This window comes from Grammomys surdaster, unplaced genomic scaffold (genome assembly GCF_004785775.1).
Source record: "Grammomys surdaster isolate TR1022 unplaced genomic scaffold, NIH_TR_1.0 191, whole genome shotgun sequence".
In the NCBI taxonomy this organism is placed as follows: domain Eukaryota; kingdom Metazoa; phylum Chordata; class Mammalia; order Rodentia; family Muridae; genus Grammomys; species Grammomys surdaster.
Window position 1 is genome coordinate 8,158,873 of NW_021604636.1, and position 19,342 is coordinate 8,178,214.

General features: G+C 40.8%; 1 protein-coding gene across 4 annotated transcripts in view; it reads left to right on the forward strand.

Moving 5' to 3' along the window:
- Ccdc148 (coiled-coil domain containing 148) overlaps positions 1–19,342 on the forward strand; it is a 255,563-nt gene that overhangs the window by 65,197 nt on the left and 171,024 nt on the right. For 2 of the 4 annotated variants that reach the window (XM_028769251.1, XM_028769248.1), the window contains exons 2-3: positions 15,871–15,933; positions 16,816–16,937. Coding sequence is in view for 2 of the 4 variants with exons in the window: in XM_028769248.1 (XP_028625081.1) it covers positions 15,882–15,933; positions 16,816–16,937 (174 nt within the window). In the remaining 2 variants the exon portion in view is untranslated. The remainder of the gene's footprint in view (positions 1–15,870; positions 15,934–16,815; positions 16,938–19,342) is intronic. The other 2 variants (XM_028769250.1, XM_028769249.1) reach the window with 1 other exon arrangement.

Here is a 19,342-nt window from a genome sequence, read left to right on the forward strand (position 1 = left end):
GGAGACAGAGAGAGAGAGAGAGAGAGAGAGAGAGAGAGAGAGAGAGAGAGAGAGAGAGAGAGAGAGAGAGGGAGAGAGACTGGATCTTATCTCATGTATCCCTGGCTGACCTTGAATTCATTGTGAAGCTGAGAAAGATCCTCCTGCCTTCCCAATGCTGGAATAATTCAAACCATACCTGACCTGATTTCATGTTGTGTCAGGGATTGAATTCAGGGCTTTCTGCATGCTAGACAAGCACTCTACCAACTGAGATACATCCCTGGCCTTAGGCAAGCATGGGCTGCCCCTCACCCCATACCTCACTCTGTGTATGTAGTTCTGGCCTGGGATTCCCAGTCCTCCTGTCTCAAGCTTAGAGGCATACACCACCATGCTGATCTTTGTTATTTGATTGGGCATATTGCAGTTCATCATTTTAATTTATCTGTCATTGATTGCTATAAGTAAATGGTAGTTGTGTTAGTATTTCATATTATCGACCATATTGTAGGTTGCTTTTATTTTTTATGTCTTTAAAGGCAAGGTCTCAGTATATTGCTATTCCTGTCCTCAAACTCACAGGGACCCTCCTGCAATCTGCCTCCTGAGTCCTGGGATAAAAGATGTGTCACCATTCCTATCTTGAACCAACATATTTTGATGGTACTTTTCTTATAGAATCATTTTTATTATATATATGTAAATGATATGAATATATACATGTATATATGCATGTGTGTGTGTATTTTGGCTGCATGTATGTGTTTACATGAAATAAGTATTCTGTACTCTTGGAGGCCAGAAAAGTGTGTCAGACCACCTGACTAGAGCTGTAGATCACCGTGAGCTGATTTGTGTGTGCCGGAAACAAAACTCTCCAAGAACAACCGCCCTTACCCACTGAGCCATCTCTCCAGCCTCTGGTGGCACATTTAAATTAAGGCAGAACATCCCATGTACCAAACCAAAGTCCTCACTGTACTTGAGGTGCATGATGTCTGGTCTCCTCTCCCTTCATTCCTACTTCACAGGCAAAAAATCTAGAAGATAGAATCATTTTTTTCCCTCTCCTTTCTCTAGTTTTAATAACACTTAGATTTTTCACAAAACAAATCTGAAATCATTGTTTGGATGATGGCGATGCGGTTCTTTCACAAGAGGTTGTGAAGTCAGAGATAACTGAAGCTTTGCCACTTTTATCAGGGCTTGGTTGAAACCACCTTGGGAAGGGGTGGAGCCAGGCCTCCCCTAACTACTTCATGTCTCTCAGCACCCCTTACCTCAAATATCCCCAAGGTACAGGGCTACTCTACCACACATCGCTCATTCGTAATGATCAGAGTGGCGTACACGGTATGTGCCTCCCTGAAGACAACTAGCCAAGTAGACAACTAACTAAGACTGAAAGACAGATGAAAACCTCAAGTTACCCGACCCTGCCTCCTCCGAACTGTAAATTTGCCTTCAGAGAGGGAAGAGACTTTTTTTTTTTAAATTACCCAAACTCTAGGTGCCTGGCGAAAAGGAAACAGGAAGTGATTTTCTGTGTTTCTTCTTTGCTTTCCTGTCACCCTTTCTCTCTCCAAACACCATCTAAACATCTTTAATTGGGATCAGTTTTTCTTTACTTTTATTAGCATATGAATCTTTTCAAATCTCAACTGGCAGGAACACAACTCGAACAAATATTTCTTACCTATTATAACTGTTCCATTCATTCACGATGTATCAGCATCTCCCGTATTGCGGCGCTGCCCGGGAGCAGTTTTATGGTCTTTGTTTCTAAAGCGTAATAGCTTGCTACTTTTTGTTAAAGTTTTTTTTTAAAAAAACAACCTTTATATAATATTTTATAAGAAAATTGCTTCCTGTATAACTGATCCTTTGTGGAAAAACTATTCATTCTAGAAGATTACAAACCCTCAGACGCCTTCTTTTGCCTATGCCTTTTTCTGCGTCGCCATTTAGTACTTTAATCAAGTTGTGGAATATCTTGTTTTCTTTCTTCTTCCAGAAACACCCACACACCTTTTCACGTACTTTCCTCCAGCTAGGTTTAAACTGAACAGTCCACTCGACTGAGGCTTTTAAATGGAGGATTTTGCCAGATGCAAACCTCTTGTGCTATTGAAGAGCAATGCCAGTGATATTTTCCAATGTATCTGTATTGTAGTGTAATTCTCTACAAGCTTAAATGCTGCTTTATATGGAAAGACCCTGAAGGCTCTTTGCTGTGGAGGGTGCTTTATATTGTCCCGGTATTTCAGCAGTTGAGAATTTTGTGTGGTTGGAAATTACAGAACCCAACAGCAGAAACTTGGGGATTTATTTTTCTCATAATACCATGTCCAGAGGGAGCAGCGCAGGGTAAGGACAGTGGAATCTTGATGTCACTGGTCCCGCTTCTGCTCAGCTGACTTTTCTGCAGTTCTTTGTGTGTATCTTCCATGCAAAGGGTCCCTCTATGGTAGTCTCTCTGTACCTGCATTTTAGGCAGGAGGAGTAGAAGGGCAGGGAAGGAGGGGTGTGTGTGTGTGTGTGTGTGTGTGTGTGTGTGTGTGTGTGTGTGTGTACCTGCAAGAGAAAGCAAATCTGGCCTCTGATTTCTCACATCTCATTGGCTGGACCTCTACTGCATGATCACATACAGCCTCAAAAGGATAATGCTCTAGCCTTGAACAAAACTGGAATCTGTTAGGAGGATGAAAGTGGAGAGTGGGTATTAGCACAATGCCCTCTCTGCCAGTATCAAACTTCAGTTGGTAACATTTCTCAGCAGTAATAGGAAAAAACACATCAAAATTCCATTTAATTATTGAACTTCATAACCTTGTGTTGGCCTTGGCTTGCACAGTTTTCTTTTAATGAACAAGCTTGTAATCAAAAGAAAAAGCGATGAATTTGTGACAACTAATCACACACAAAAAAGGACAGGGTTTTTAATCATTTGGTTAAAGAAGGTGTCTGAAGCAATTTCTCTTTCAAATCATACCAATTCGCTATAAAATTGTATGACCATGTAAAATTAAAAGTAAGGTTAACTCGAAGTCTCGGGCAGGCTGTCACACTGTTATTGGAACGTAGTAGGGTCATGATTCTCCAGGAAGGGACTGGATGGAAAGTTCAGTGGTTACAAACACTGGCTATTCTTCCAGAGTACCCAGGTCACATTCTCAGCACCCACATGTGGCTTATAACCATCTGTAATTCCTGTTTCAGGTGATCTGATGTCCCCTCCTGGCCTTCACAGGCACCAGGCACATATGTAGTACACAGACATACGCAGGCAAAACACCCATACACTTTCTATATGTGTATGTATGTATATATATGCATGTGTATAAATATATATATGTGTGTATATATATACATATATGTGCACATGCATATATACATATATAAGTGTGTGTGTATGTGTGTGTGTGTGTGTGTGTGTGTGTGATGATTCTCTAGGAAGTTATCTGGACAGTTCAGAAATGGCTGACAGATGACCAGGTCTTAGGCTTTGACAAGTAGAAACTTAAAGGAATGATTAGGAGTTGACGGGGGTGTTTTAAATGAAACAATGAATAAAGGAGTCTCTACAGGGGCATGAATACATTCTCTACCCTCTAATTTAGTCTATGGTAGATGTTCAGTGAACATTGGAGTCAATTCACAAATAAGAGCAACAATAAGGGTATACGCAGGTACCACCATAGGACAGGGGTTCTGGGGGGAGTCATCTGTCTGAACTAGAAGAGGCCCCAGTAGCAAGCTTGAGATGAGGCCAAGAAGTACAGGCCAGAGAGGTAGCTTAGGGAACGGTGTTCCAAAGGTCATCGAGTAGTATGTGTGTGCACAAAGGTTGGGAGGCTCAAATGAATGATCAGATTCCTGTTGTGGAGAAAAATATTCCCAGAGAGCTAGTGACTTAAATGACACAGACTATTACCACAGCACTCTGCTGGGCAGGTCTCCACAAAGCGTCTCAGCGGGCAACATAAAGTTATCAGGAAGGCTGTGGAGTCTCTAGCTGAGAATTCATTAGCCTTTGCAGCCTCTAGGTTACCTGCACTCTTTAGCTTCACCTCCCTGTCTTCAATACCCTGTGTGTGACATCACCCTTCTATCTGACCCATGCTTCTGCTGTCAGGTGTCCTTTTCTGACTATGATGCATGGCCTTCTCTCTTATAAAGGCACAGTGACTTCAGTGGCACCTGAGCAAACCAGCATCCTAACTGCCCTGGGCTACCTTCCTTTCCCTTTTGCCATGCCGTATGACACTGCATAGGTTCTGAGGGCTAGGTCCTGTGTGGACATCACCTGGGCACCATTATTATTTAATAGCATTGTGTATTTGAGGATCTTCAGATGGTTTGGGGTAAAGGATAGCCAAGGGACTAGATGCCCGTCACCTATGCTGAATTTACACTCTGTCCTGGAAAGTAACAAGAAGCCACTTGCTCGGTGATGGATTTCTGGTCTGTTTGGATTTTTGAGGCAGTACTCACTGACACAGTTGTGTGATGAAAGCTGCTGCCAAGAGAATGGATGAAGGGACATTGCAGAGATCTATCTGGAAGACCAGAGCAGTGAGTCATGTGACCCATATGCCAGGAATCAGGGAATCAAGGAATACTGAAAGGAATCAAGAAGGGACAAGTAGACTCCAGATCCTGGTGCTTCGGAAAGCCAATTTCCAGATGGCACCAGACGATTAACAAATTGCCAAGAGTGAGGATGTCCAAGTGACAGGCAAGGAAGAAGGGGAAATAAGGAGTCTCCATAACCAGCAGTGTCACACAGTCGCCCCCTTTCCACCAGTCCCACATTCAGGGGGAAATTAGGAATAAAATTTTATTCTATTTTTTTTAATTTTTATTTTGTGTGCTCTAACTATACAGCTCAGGCAGGCTTTGATTGTATCATCCTCCTGCCTCAGCCTTGTGAGGGCTGGAATTATACTCACCACCATTGTGACTTGAAATTTTATTTTCTTAGTAATAGTCACTTTCTTCAAGCTGATTTGACAAAACGGAGAACCCTAACCTAGTTCTGACCTTAACTCATCATGGTTTCTTGTCAGAATGTCTAACCTTATTGGCACAAGCTGTGTAATCCACCCATTCTCTCTCTTCTTACAATGTAGAGCATATCACCTTAAGAGAGTGGAGTGTTCCTTTTATCTTGGCCTATTAGGTTATTACTACAGCCTTGAGAGTTATAAAGAGTGGACAAGCTGGAGGCCCATTTTGTTTGCTCTCACCCTTTTCTGTGGAATTCTAGAAATTCATAGAGGCTGCCCCCCCACCTCCTTCCCTCTCTCCCCAAATCTCTTCTCCAACCTAGAAAAGCACTGGGAGAAGTAGGTTTGCATTTGAATTATTTGTTTAAAAAGCAAGGTTGGTTTAGTCTCTCTGAACTATCGCAGACATAAAAACCCTAGGCATTTCTAAAAGGTTGACTATTTATGGAATTTGATTCATAAGCCAATGTTTATGAATTATGAGAGGGGCAGAGATTTTTATAGATCTCTTGTCTGATTATTGATTTTGTTTTGCAGTGAAAGGGCAGATTGATTTTTTTTCTAGAGAAATGTCTTTCTTGTGCCAACAAGATGACTCAGTGGACAGACAGTCAGTCCCTTGCAAGCTTGATGGCATGAGTCTATTCTCTGGTACCCACATAGTGGAAGAACAACGTGACTCCTGTACACTGTTCTCTGACCTCCACACATACAAGATCACAGCATGTACAACCCACACCCACCTCTCCCACATAGAAAATAACTAAATCAATGCTTTAAAATATGAGTGTTTATCTCAGGGTACATTGCTTATTTTCAGTATATTAATGAATATATTCATTTTATGGCTATTAAGGTCCATATAGATTTATGTACAGGCGCAAAGTAAAAAAGTGGCCAAGTTATATCCTTAAATAAAAACCAATGTATACAAGTGCATATGACATTATTGTATTTGTATACAGATCACACTAGTACTTGTCTGTGCATAGAAATATGTTGAAAATAATTTCTGTTTAGGAAATTTTTCCCAGTGCCAATGAGTTCGAGGCTCTTTCCTACTTTCTTTTCTATTAGTCTCAGTGTATCTGGTTTTATGTGGAGGTCCTTGATCCACTTGGACTTGAGCTTTGTACAAGGAGATAAGAGTGGATCAATTTGCATTCTTCTACATGCAGACAGCCACTTGAGCCAGCACCATTTGTTGAATATGCTGTCTTTTTTTCACTGAATGGTTTTGGGTTTTTTTTTTTTTTTGTCAAAGATCAGGTGACTCTAAGTGTGTGGGTTTAATTCTGAGTCTTGAATTCTATTCCATTGATCTACCTGCCTGTCATTGTACCAATACTATGCAGTTTTTAATCACTATTGCTCTGTAGTATAGCTTGAGGTCAGGAATGGTGATTCCCCTAAGAAGTTCTCTTATTGTTGAGAATAGTTTTTGATATCCTGGAATTTTTGTTATTCTAGATGAATTTGAGAATTGCTCTTTCAATCTCTGTGAAGAATTGAGTTGGAATTTTGATGGGGATTGCATTGAATCTGAAGACTGTTTTAGAAAGATGGCCATTTTTTCTATGTTAATCCTGCCAATCCATGAGCATGAGAGATCTTTCCATCTTCTGAGGTCTTCTTCAATTTATTTCTTCAGAGACTTGAAGTTCTTGTCATATAGATCTTTCACTTGCTTGGTTAGAGTCACACCAAGATATTTTATATAATTTGTGACTATTGTGAAGGATGTTGTTTCCCTGGGAAAGAGCCTCAAACAAATTGGCACAGGGGAAATTTTCCTGAACAGAACATCAATGGTTCAGGCTCTAAAATCAACTATAGGCAAATGGGACCTCATAAAATTGAAAAGCTTCTGTAAGGCAAAGGACACTATCAATAGGACAAAATTGCAAACTACAGGCTGGGAAAAGATCTTTACCAACCCTATATCTGATAGAGGGCTAATATCCAATATATAGAAAGAAGTCAAGAAGTTAGACTCCAGAGAACAAAATAACCCTATTAAAAATGGGTTACAGAGCTAAACAAAGAATTCTCACCTGAGGAATGCCTGAGAAGCACTTAAAGAAATGTTCAACATCCTTAGTTATCAGAGAAATACAAACAACCATGAGATTCCACCTCATACCAGTCAAAATAGCCAAGATCCAAAACTCAGGTGAAAGCAGATGCTGGCAATAGTGCAGAGAAAGAGGAACACTCCACTATTGCTGGTGGGATTGCAAGCTGGTATGACCTTTCTGGAAATCAGTCTGGTAGTTCCTCAGAAAATTGGACATAGTACTACCTGAGGACCCAGCTATACCACTCCTGGGCATATACCCAAAAGATGCTCTAACCCATAACAAGGATACATGCTTGACTATGTTCATAGCAGCCTTATTTATAATAGCCAGAAGCTGGAAACAACCCAGATGCCCCTCAACAGAGGAATGGATACAGAAAATGTGATACATTTACAGAACGGAGTACTACTCAGCTATTAAAACCAACGACTTCATGAAATTCACAGGCAAATGGATGGAACTAGAAAATATCATCCTGAGTGAGGTAAACCAGTAACAAAAGAACACACATGGTATATATTCACTGATAATTGGATATTAGGCAAAAAACTGCCAATACCCATGATATAACTCACAGACCACATGAAGCTCAAGGAGAAAGAAGACCAAAGTGTAGATACTCAGTTCTACTTAGAAGGGGAACAAAATAATCACAGGAGGTAGAGGGAGAGGGAGAGGGGGGTAGAATCAGGTATGGGAGGAGACTGGGGTGGGGGGGAAGAAGTACAGAGGGTCAGGAAATTGAACGGATGTATGTAGCAGTGGGGGATGGAGAACTGGGGGTAGCCACTAGAAAGTCCCAGATACCAGAAATGCAAGAGGCTCCCAGGACCCATTGGGAATGACATTAGCTGGAATACCCAACAAAGGGGAGAGAGAACCTATAGAGACCATATCTAATGGTTAGGCATGGCCCCTGGTTGAAGGATGGCACCATGAACCCATCTCAAAATTATTTACCCAGAACTGCTCCTGACTAAAGGAGATGCAGGAACAAAGAGTGGAGCAGAGACTGAAGGAAAGGCCACCCAGAGACTGCCCCACCTAGGTGTCCATCCTATCTGCAGACACCAAACCCAGACACTATTGCTGATGCCAAGAAGTGCTTGCTGAAAGGAGCCTGGTACGGCTGTGCCCTGAGAGGCTCTGCCAAAGCCTAACCAATACAGATGAGAATGCTTGCAGCTAACCATCAGACTCAGTACAGGGACCCTAGTGGAGGATTTAGGGGAAGGACTGAAGGAGCTGAAGGGATTTGCAACCCCATAGGAAGAACGGCAATATCAACCAACCAGATTCCTCCAAAGCTCACAGGGACTAAACCACCAACCAAAGAGTACACATATAGGGACCCATGGCTCCAGCTGCTTACTTGGCTGAGGATGGCATTATCTGGCATCAATGGGAGGAGAAGCCCTTGGTCCTGTGGAGGTTAGGTGCCCCAGGGTGGGGGACTGGTAGGTCAGTGAGGCAGGAGTGGGTGGATACATGAGCGCTCTCATAGAAGCAGGGGGAGGGGAGATGGGATAGGGGTTTTTTTGGAGGGGAGACCGGAAAGGGGAATATTTGAAATGTAAATAAATAAAGTGACCTATTAAAAAAGAAAATAATTTCTAAGGCAAAATGTAATTATGTATCAGGACTGAATAGAGCTGGACAATTTTTTTGAAAGGTTTACTTATTTTATGTATGTAAGTACACTGTTGCTGTCTTCAGACACATCAGAAGAGGGTGTCAGATCCCTTTATAGATGGTTGTGAGCCACCAAACGGTTGCTGGGAATTGAACTCAGGACCTCTGGTAAAACAGTCAGTGCTCTTAACCACTGAGACATCTCTCCAGTCCCATGCTGGACAATTTTTAAGAAGTAATTTTCTATGTAATTTGACATTATTTTAGGCAATACATTTATAATTGAAAAAGTAAATACAGAATATTAAAATTGACTTTGAGAGTTTTCTAGTTGTAAGATTAGCAAACTATATTTTAGCATGTCCTGTCTTTTAGTAGAAAAGATTATAAGAAATAGCTGAATTATGTTTCAGTATAGTTAGTTATTCTCTCACACATTTACAGTTTTATGTCTTAAAAGATTCTTGGTATTATAAAATTTGTTTTTTTTTATAATAGAAACTGTGATAGAGTTTTTCCTATAAATGGTGAAATAACCACTAGAACCTTAGTTCTTGTGCGTGTGTGTGTGTTTGTGTGTGTGTGTTCATGTGATGTGTGCATGTGTGTGCGCACATGTGTAGACACTTGTGTTCATGTAGTGTATGTGTGTGCATGTGGTGTGTGTGTGTTCATGTGGTGTGTTTCCTTTTGTGATAAAGGTTTAGAAGCTATACTTCAGCAAAAATGAAGTCAAAATTAACTACAACCCTACATTCCAGAGACTGCCACTCTTAGATACATGGCTGACTGAGTCCTTTCTGCTCAAACTTCCATTATTTCCCATCATGCACTATGGAGCTTTTTAGAGAACAGATCCCATAAGTTGCTTAAACCATTTATTCTTAGACATCTTATTTTGCTTTGCTTTTTCTTTGGAGTTAGATCGTTCCCGTTATACTTGGATTTATCACCATGGTATTTGTTATGCAGCTGAGCAGTCTGACCATTATTAGTTCTAGTCATTTCCCATTTGGCTCCATTAATTTTTCCAGGGCAAAAAATTTTTGCAAACTAGAATGCCTAGTGTTTTTAAAATGGAATGAGCGTGCACCATTCTGTCTAGAATTTAAACAGGAATTTTGGATATTGAAGAAAAAAGGGCCACTCAAGCTAGAGTCTGGCCGTAATATTTGAACTAACATTTAAAGTATTTTTATGGAACAGATGATAATTTGATACCATATCAAAGCCATTGAGTGCTGTTAACAATCTTAGGATGTTTGGTAAGATCCTTGTTATCTTAGGAAACTTATCCTCATGGGTAACTGATTAATCCATATAGCCATACAGTTAATATTGAGGTCAGCAATAATGAACTAGCTATAGATCTTCCAATTTTTAAGTCTAAATACAACTTTTTGTTCCTTGGTATATTAAAAGTTTCCGCCAGAAAACAGGTGAAAATAACTTGTAATAGCATCAGAAAAAGCTGACTGCCTTTTATAAATTATAATCCTGCTACTTATTTTCCTCGTCTTTAGAGACTTGCCTTGTCTGCCTTGTAGAGGCTTAGTTAAGCCCATGTGTCTTTGTTAAATTGTCTCTTTTTTATTAATCATTTTATTTGTTTACATTTCAAATGTTATCCCCCTTCCTGGTCTCCTCTACGAGCCCCCGACCCCCTCCCCTTTGCCTCTAAGAGGGTGCTCCCCCACCCACCCATCCATTCCTGCCTTTCTTCCAGATATGTAATATTGGAGCTTTACATTAAAATGCTTTTCAAATCTCTGCCACTGAAAAACTATCATTACATTGTGTATAAAAGTATTCATCCTATACTCTATGAAATTTTTCCTAAATGCATTAGTTTTTAAATGTTTTCAGTAATTAAATCTATCAAGAAGGCTTAACATCTCGCTAGAGAGCTTGGCCTCTTGATCACCACAACAAAAATTGGCTTTTTCCTAAACCAAGGCCACCCTTGATATGGCCGCTAACATTGGGGAGCCTTCCTTTATGACAATATTACACCCCAAACTGACAAATGGTTGGTAACTTGAACATTTACAAGAGACTAGGATGGCTGTGAGTTAGTCCAATGACGGGATTATTGTAGGTCCACTTCCCAGGGGCCCACCCAATGCAGCCGAAAAGGAGTGCGTGGTGCTGGGAGTGGGTGCAGCCTACATGGCCTAAGACAGGGCTCTCACCCTCCTTTCACCCACATCAGAGTCCCTTGACGTTGCCCATCGTCGACAGCCTAAAGCCTTTGACCATCGATGTGACTCGTCTCACATCAGTGTTTTGGGGTTGTGAACTTGTCTAAGACCCCCCATAATTAGACATCCAAATTCAAAACTCACATAGTTGGGATTGAACATAAGACGCCTTCTCTAACTAAACAGAGAAGGGGGAGATGCCAGAAGCCAGGACCCTCACCCTTACCCTTACCCCCTACCTTTCCCCACCTGCACAATGTCCTCTGAAGCTTGGCAACTGCAAGATCCTGCTTAGCAACTGCAGATAGACTCAAAGCAGAGTACCATGTCTTCTTAAGAATAGCAGGGAGACCATAACTCAAGCAGTGTACCATATCTTCTGAAGAACTGCAGGTAGATCATAATTCAAGGCAGTGTACCGTATAGACCATGACATGTTTCAAGGCACAGGCCAAGAAGATTTTGTACTTTTCCACCACCTGGACCCTCTTACCCCCTCCCCTTGTAAAACATGCTATAAAAAAAAGCATTTCATGTTCAAAAAAAAAAAAAGAAATGAAAAAAAAATAAAATAAAAAAAAAAGAAGGCTTAACATTTTGACAGCATTCAAGCACGTTCTAAACTGTCACATAATGTATGCACAGAATACTTTCTAAAACCAAGTCCTTCTAACGATTTAGCATGGGAGACCCTGTTCAAGAGGCAGATATTCACCCTAAAACATTGAAATGATTGGACCTCTCACTGGTGAGCAGAATAGTAAATGACTTGGGTGGCATACATTTGTTCATAAGTCTGGAAGAGTTGCTTTTAGCATAGTTCAACAATACTTTATCCGAAATGCTTGGCAACTATGTGTTCTGTTCTTCTGAGATTTTAAGAACTGTGTTAAACCCTGATGGAGCTAGGGGAGTCCTTTACAATGAAATATGCTGCAAGCTTTGCACACTGTGTAGATGTTCACAGTGTACAGGGCAAAATCATTTTGGTGGCTTGCCACCAAACAATCTTATCTCAGCTTGGGTTTGTTTGCCACACTGATAATGAGTTAAGCCTTATTTCCAGAATGTTTTATTAGGTGAAGTAGCTCTGCTAGACATTGGTTGCCAGATCTTTTTGGTCCTCCTGTGTCTTAGGCATCCCAAAGGCTAGAAGGAGAAACTGGACCAAGACAATTGTTTATAAATTTTCCAAGTTCTGAATCTGACTGTCTATTTAGTTCTTTGACATGAGAAATACTACAAATGGATTCATTTTTTATGATGCTCAAATTTAACGATTCCTTAGAAGTGTACTATGGTATTGAAGGGGAAATAGAAATTATGTCAATAATTTAAGTAAGTTTAAGTAAGTCTGAGTTTTCTATATAGCTGGGTCAACTAAGCTAGATTTCAAGTTCATGAAGACAAATTGGCTTTTGGTGACAACACTGATTTCTGGAGGCCATCTTAGGGTGAGATTTTTATACTTGGGGCTAGTTAGATGGCTCAACAGGTTAAGTGCTGCCAAGTCTGGTGACTCCATGGAACTTAAGTGATGGAAGGAGAGAAACAAGCCTTTAGATTATCCTCTGGTCTCTACATGTGCACCATGGCACACACATGTTCACTAATGCATGTGTGCACACACACGTAAGTAATTAAATATATAAATGTAAAAATGAATAAAATTTGAACCACACACACATGGTAAAGAGTGTTGTATGGTTTGTATGGCTCTTCTCAGCGAGCCCGAGATGAGATTATACAAAATATGTCCCTCATAAACCAAGGTAGTGGAAAGGGGAATGGGAAGACGCATTTTGCTAAGTTTCTGAAGCTTTGAATCTCAGTGCCAAGAAAAATGATTCCAAATGTAAAGATGTGAAGCTGTCCATTGAGGAAAAAAACTAATCTTATGAACCAGAGGCCCAGTGAGGTCTCCCAGCTAGAGAAAGATGTAACACAGAGAAGTTAGGGTGGGAACAGTGAAAGCAATAGACAAGGTACGGGAAGCCCGAGCTAAGAACCTCTTGTATGTTTGTTGAGGGGACATCCTTATGTGTCTGGTACCTACAGTATAAAATAGAAAGCAGTATTTCTCTGTCTCTTCCATTTTCCTCCATCTCCTCTGGTCTTGCCCCTTGTCACTTCTTTCATTTAACTTACCCAATGGTAAAGGCATCTGTGTTTGCCACTTCTGTCTGTAAGCTATGCTATCCAGGCTCATTAAAAGAAGTCAAAAGTAATGGTTGGGAAAGAGGAGCTTCTGTGTACTTAGAAATTGATGTCAACATTCTTCCAAGCAGTAGAAGACGTCCAGAAAAATTTTATTCATGTCCTCAAATAGAATTTGTTGACCACTTAGTCTATTTAGTGTAAGTGCTGGAGACATAGCTCCTGGCTACGTTTCTATTGCTGTGATCAACAGCATGACCAAAAGCAACTCAGGGAGGAAGTGGTTGACCTAGCTTGTGGGATTGTGGTGTATCATTGGGGGTAGCTGGGGCAAGAACTCACTGCAGGAACCTGGAGGCAAGAAGTGATGTCATCGAGGAACACTGTTTACTGGCTTAATCTCCATGGCTTGCCCATCTTGCTTTCTTATACCACCCAGGGCTATCTGCCCAGGGGTGGACACCAGCCACAATGAGCTGGGCCCTCCCATACCAACAACTAATCACAATCTCTCAACTAAGGTTCCTCTTCCCAAATGACTCCAGCTTGTGTCAAATTGACATAAAATTAACAAGGATGCTATGAATGCATGGCTTTTCTTGTTGCCATGATAAAAATGTTTCACAAAAGCCACTAAAGAGTTTGGCTTTGGCTCCCAGTTTGAGGGGTATAGTCCATCATGGAAGGGAGGCATGGTAGTGGGAACATGAGACCAGTGTCAGGTCACCTTGTGTCTGCAGACAGAGATGACTGCTAGAGCCCACACTTTGTCTTTTCCTTTTTCTCCACTGTGGGACTCTGGCCCATGCAATGGTACCACCCACATCTTCCCTCATCAATAACTCCTTTGGCAACTTTCTCACAGATATGTCCAGAGGTGTCTCTCCTAGGTTATTCTAAATCCCACCAAGTAGCCAATGAAGAGTAACCATTACAAACTATGAGTGGAAATATAATGTAGTACATATCTAGCAAAGGAGATGAACATCAAACTGGTAATTATGCAAATGTGAGGACAGATAGGCAGTATCACAGGAGAGACAGGAACATAATGTGAGAAGCTAGAGCTCCCCTCTGATTCAGATGGAAAAGTGTGGCTATGTCATTCAAGCTTGACTCTTAGAATGACAGTGGAAATGGGCAGATAGGATGTGAGTTTTGGAAGAAACTTATTGTAAGAGAGCAGCTGTAGGCAGGGGTGCCATTGTCATTAAAGCCTTAAAACAGAATGTTTGTCTCTGAAGACCCACAAGCTAATTACACACTGGCATTTATAACCTTATTCCCAAAGCTGTTGGCAATCTACACATGATATCTTTGAAGGGTTTTCAAAAAGTCATGGGACCCTTGGTATTTACTCCTCCCTTTAAGATTTAGGTTACTGTAAATACCAGTAGATGAGAGTTGTTTCCTCCACTGTATGTGAAACAAAAATTTATGAAATGAGGATGCTATAACTCAACCCCATTTAATTAACCTGTCTGCAGTGGAGGTGAGTTTTCTAAGAGAGACATCTGCTCACTTCAGTGCTGCTGCAGATGGGTTCTCAGGGAGCAGGTTCTGAGGCAGATCCAGGTGTGTGTGTGTGTGTGTGTGTGTGTGTGTGTGTGTATGTGTGTGTGTGTGTGTATGTGTGTGTGTGTGTATGTGTGTGTATGTGTGTGTGTGTATGTGTGTGTGTGTGTATGTGTGTGTATGTGTGTGTGTGTGTATGTGTGTGTATGTGTGTGTATGTGTGTGTATGTGTGTGTGTGTGTGTATGTGTGTGTGTGTGTGTGTGTGGTGTTTATCAGGGATCCACACCTATGACAGGAAGGATGAGCAGCTAGGATGGAACAAGTAAAAAACCAACATGGCAGAAAGCTGAAAAGTATAGTTTTCACATGAGCACATCTTGACTTGGGACAAGCTTGCTTTATAACCTATGTTGCTTAGTCAGTGGGCATGGGCTGTCTGTTCCCAGAAGAGTGTGCCTTTAGGTAAGGCTGCACTCTGCAGCTGAGTCCCACAGTGAGGAAGATTACAGCAGAGGCTGCTCACAGACTCAGTTCCTGAAGTGGAAAGTCACATAGCTGGAAGTCACTCCTGGAAAGGGCTGTACACCCACACGGTCAGCTGTTACTCACGGAACTCTGTATCAGAGTAAAGAGTGGGGAATTAATACTTCAACTGATATGTCTCTTTTCTCCCTGAAATTTAAGACCTATGCCCCTTTCTACTCACCAAGCAACTGTCAGTTGGGGCAATTACATAAAGGAGAATCAGGAAAGAGAGAGGAGGAGTGGCGGAGAACAAGACTGGCAGAGAAGAGGAACCAGGGAGAGGGATTAGTCAGTAAAGTGCACAAGTACCAGGATCCAGTTAGATCTTGAGCTCTGGATAAAGGCTTGCTATGATGCTGTGTGCTTGACCTCATCACATGATTTGATCAGTGGCCTCTGAGACAGTGAGCAAAGACAATCTGATCAGTGACAGTGGGCTCCGGATCCCATGAGAGACTCTGTTTCAAAAAAAAAAAAAAAACCCATGGAGGTTGGCTCTTGAGAGAGAATACCAGAGGTTAACCTCTCAGGATGGCCCGTGCACATACATACACACGAACCCTACATGTGCACCTTTACTAGGGTACACACACACACACACACACACACACACACACACGGTGGCATAGAAAAAAAATGCCCTGGAATATAGAGTTATAATATCCACTCCTGGTTATCACTTTTGAAAATAATAAGTGAATGCAGCTTTAAAAACATTAAAAATTTAAGGTCTGTAAAATTTAAACTGCTCCTTGCTCCTTGACAGATACGGAAAGCATGAATAGAAGAGATTGGCCGTTCATGATGATTCAGAGAAATGACAGCTCAGGTATTTTTTTTCCCTACTTCCATCTGTCCTTTTTGATTTATAGCATGTTATGCAGTTTTGAAATGATGCAAACTTACAATGCTGATTTCTACAATCTTAATAAGGAACACTGGCTTTGCTTACACAGAATGACTGGCCAGTTCTCTTGCCCAGGATCTGTTTTAGCCACAAGCTGTGGACAGGACAATGCTGCCTGCTTCTGATGTGTTTTTTTTTCTGATGACATTTGGATTCTCTTATAGCAGATATTAGCATTTCACATTGATGCAAATGTTCGTCTTTGTTAGAACTGTTCAGGTTATTGTGATTTAAGCCGTGGCTTCAGTGGACTTCTTCCTGTGATTAATCAATAAGGTTAATCTATTAAATTAGGAGATTAGATGTCTAGGGCTGGAGAGTACACACATATTTTACACGGTTAGAATCTTATTTGAGTGGTTACATGTTCAGTGTTAATTTAAAAAACTTTTTTCAAATTTAGCTTTTGAGTTAGAAATTTATTGATGGCTACAGTATCTCCTCATGTAGTTTGATTAATAGATGAATTTAGGTTATGCTTAAATATTTCCGGTTGATACCTAACAGTTTTTAAAATGTCTGAAATGCAAGTAAATTGAATAGCATTGTGATTTCTGGCATTGACAATGTTCTAGCTCATGCAGAATTGTTCTTTCTCTTGCCCTTTGGAAGCGATGACAAGGACACAGCAGCCATGGTCTAAGAGGGTCGAGACACAGGGTATGAAGTATAGCACTAATGTTGTGACCATCTTTTATTTGCTTTTAAAAATAAAAAAATGTGCTATAACCTCATTTTCTCCTTTTGATTTTGAATGATGTGACACTATTTCCCTGTCATTTTTTTTGTCTTTATGAAAAACAGATATCCTGGCAGTCCATATGAAAGATGGGATGAGGAGGTCCAGGTACAAGCTAGTGGACTACCAGCAGTTACGTGCCCTAACCAAAGCCACAAAGTCTGCGTCTGCTTCCACAGAGCTGAAGGTTAGAGGTCTTTGGGTTTTTTTTTTTTTTTTTTTTTTTTTGGTTTGATAAACGTAAAACTGCTAGGAAATATGAAAGTATTTACATTGAAATTACAAAACAAGTGGCTGTCCAGATGGTTTTCAGAATCTCCAACTGTTAACAGTAGAGAGAAGCAGCTAACACTCATTGGATGTCCCAACTGTAACATGATATAACTTACATGCACTACTGTAGCAGGATATTTATTCTGCTTCATTGTATTCACAGTGGACTCAGTGATTAGGTAGTAGAAGAGGAAGTGGGGCTGGGAGAAGAAGAGAGGAAGGGAGGTGAGAAAAAGAGGAAGGGGTGGGGAGAGAGAAAGGGAAGGAGAAGAAGAGGTCTATCAGCCATGAAGAACTACTGATGGGTCGAAAGCTGTCCTGGGTAGCAACTTCCATCAAAAGGTTAGCTATTGGGTAACAACCCTAATTGTGTGGGCATCTTGTTGATTGAGCATTTCTAAATATATAAATCATTTAGATAATCATTAAGCTTTAAGTCTCATTTCTACCAGGTACTGTGAGGATGGCAGATATTGTCTGGGGTTCAGCCGAGCTTTGTGGATGCTGGCATCTTGTGGGTGCCAGGGCCTGCACATCTAGCCAGAGTTCTGGTCAGAGCTGAGGAGCAGCGGGAACACGGTGGCTGCCTGGGAACAAGCCCTACCGGATTCCATTTTTCTAAATATCACCACTATGCAGTACAATAGTTAGTAGCATCATTGTTACGCCTACATTCAACTTCATTTTTGGAAAGATGGTTATTTTATTAGTTTATAATAATTTCTAGCCCGAAAGGAAAAGTAAAATATTCTGGCAAGTGCCACTGTTTATTTCCTGATTGAGTGCTCTTTTTCCAACACCATATAAATATGCCCCTGGGTGTTTTCTACCCTAGAACTTTATTTTTCCCCCCTCCAAAAAGTGTCCAATGCCATGCAAAGGGTAACCTTGACTAGACTTGAAGGAGTCATGTGCAAATGACTGTGTGTAGTATTTTAGAGCTCTGTGTCCCTGAGGATTTCTCAGATGGCATAGTTTTCTCATGCAAAGAATAGATTTCATTAAAAATAGTATTTTTGTTGTTGTTGCTTGGTTGCATTGACAAACTGGGTAAAGTAGTATGTCAATTTATAAGCTTTCATTTATATTTAAAGGTTTAGGTTTGGATGGTGCTGTGTGGCCTTTATCAATAGTATCTTTTAAAAGGCAATTTTTCCAAATGCAAAGCTCATGTGATACCTTTGTCTAGAGAAATTACAGATCTCCATCAGCTGTATCAGCACAAACTAGGCGACTACTTAACAAAGCGGGGCATGGTGTTCTTGGCTCAGGCTCAACTGTAAAGTATTGTCATATTAAGCAGACATTTCATGAAATTTCACAGAAAAGTCCATGACTATCCTCCTGGAAGAGTGATTTGTGTCTTATGTTCTGAGACCTCACAAACATATATAGATACATATTTAATATGTATTTTATTATCCACTGTAAGCATAAATATGAAATCTTATATGTTTCTACCTAACATTTTATCATATTATCTTTGCATTATTATTTTCTATATTATTTAATCACTGCAGACCACAAAGTTTAGGCTTTGTCTGCTATTTAGCTCTGCAGACAGAATGTGACTATCCTAGTGTACTCCCCTTGTGGAGGGCACTATTAGCTGGTATAAAGAGATGGTCTATCAATTAAGTCCAGGAATAAACACAATATAAAAATATAATCATTTATACAATAATAAATATATTTATACAATATATGAATACAAGTAAATATATTAAATACAAACAGAAAAGCGTTTCTTTCTGGATCTGATCCTGAAGGGATGGTTAGGAAAGACCCTTTTTTAGGAAATGTCACTGGACTTGAGATCACAAGAGCAACTAAACATTAACTAAACGGATCCCGTGAGACACCCCAGTGTGCACAGTGCTTGCTGAACAAGCATGAGGACCTGAGTCCCAACCCTCACAACCCACCAGAAAGATGGATGTGCCTTCTGTAATCCAGCCCTCTTACAGTGAGATAGGAGACAAGGGAAGGAGAACGCTTGGGAGATCACAGCCCAGTCAGCCTGCACATGTAACAGCAGATAGGGTCTTTTGAGACCCTGTCTCAAAGCAAGTAGAAAGCAAGGGAAGACACCCATGGCTATCCCATGTCCTCCAGAGCTCATACATGCCTCTCATTACATAACACACACACACACACACACACACACACACACGTACGCAAAGAGGGAGACAGAGGGACAGATAGAGACAAACAGACAGATACACACATACAGGAACACATACACACACACACACACACACAGAGAGAGAGAGAGAGAGAGAGAGAGAGAGAGAGAGAGAGAGAGAGAGAGAGAGAGAG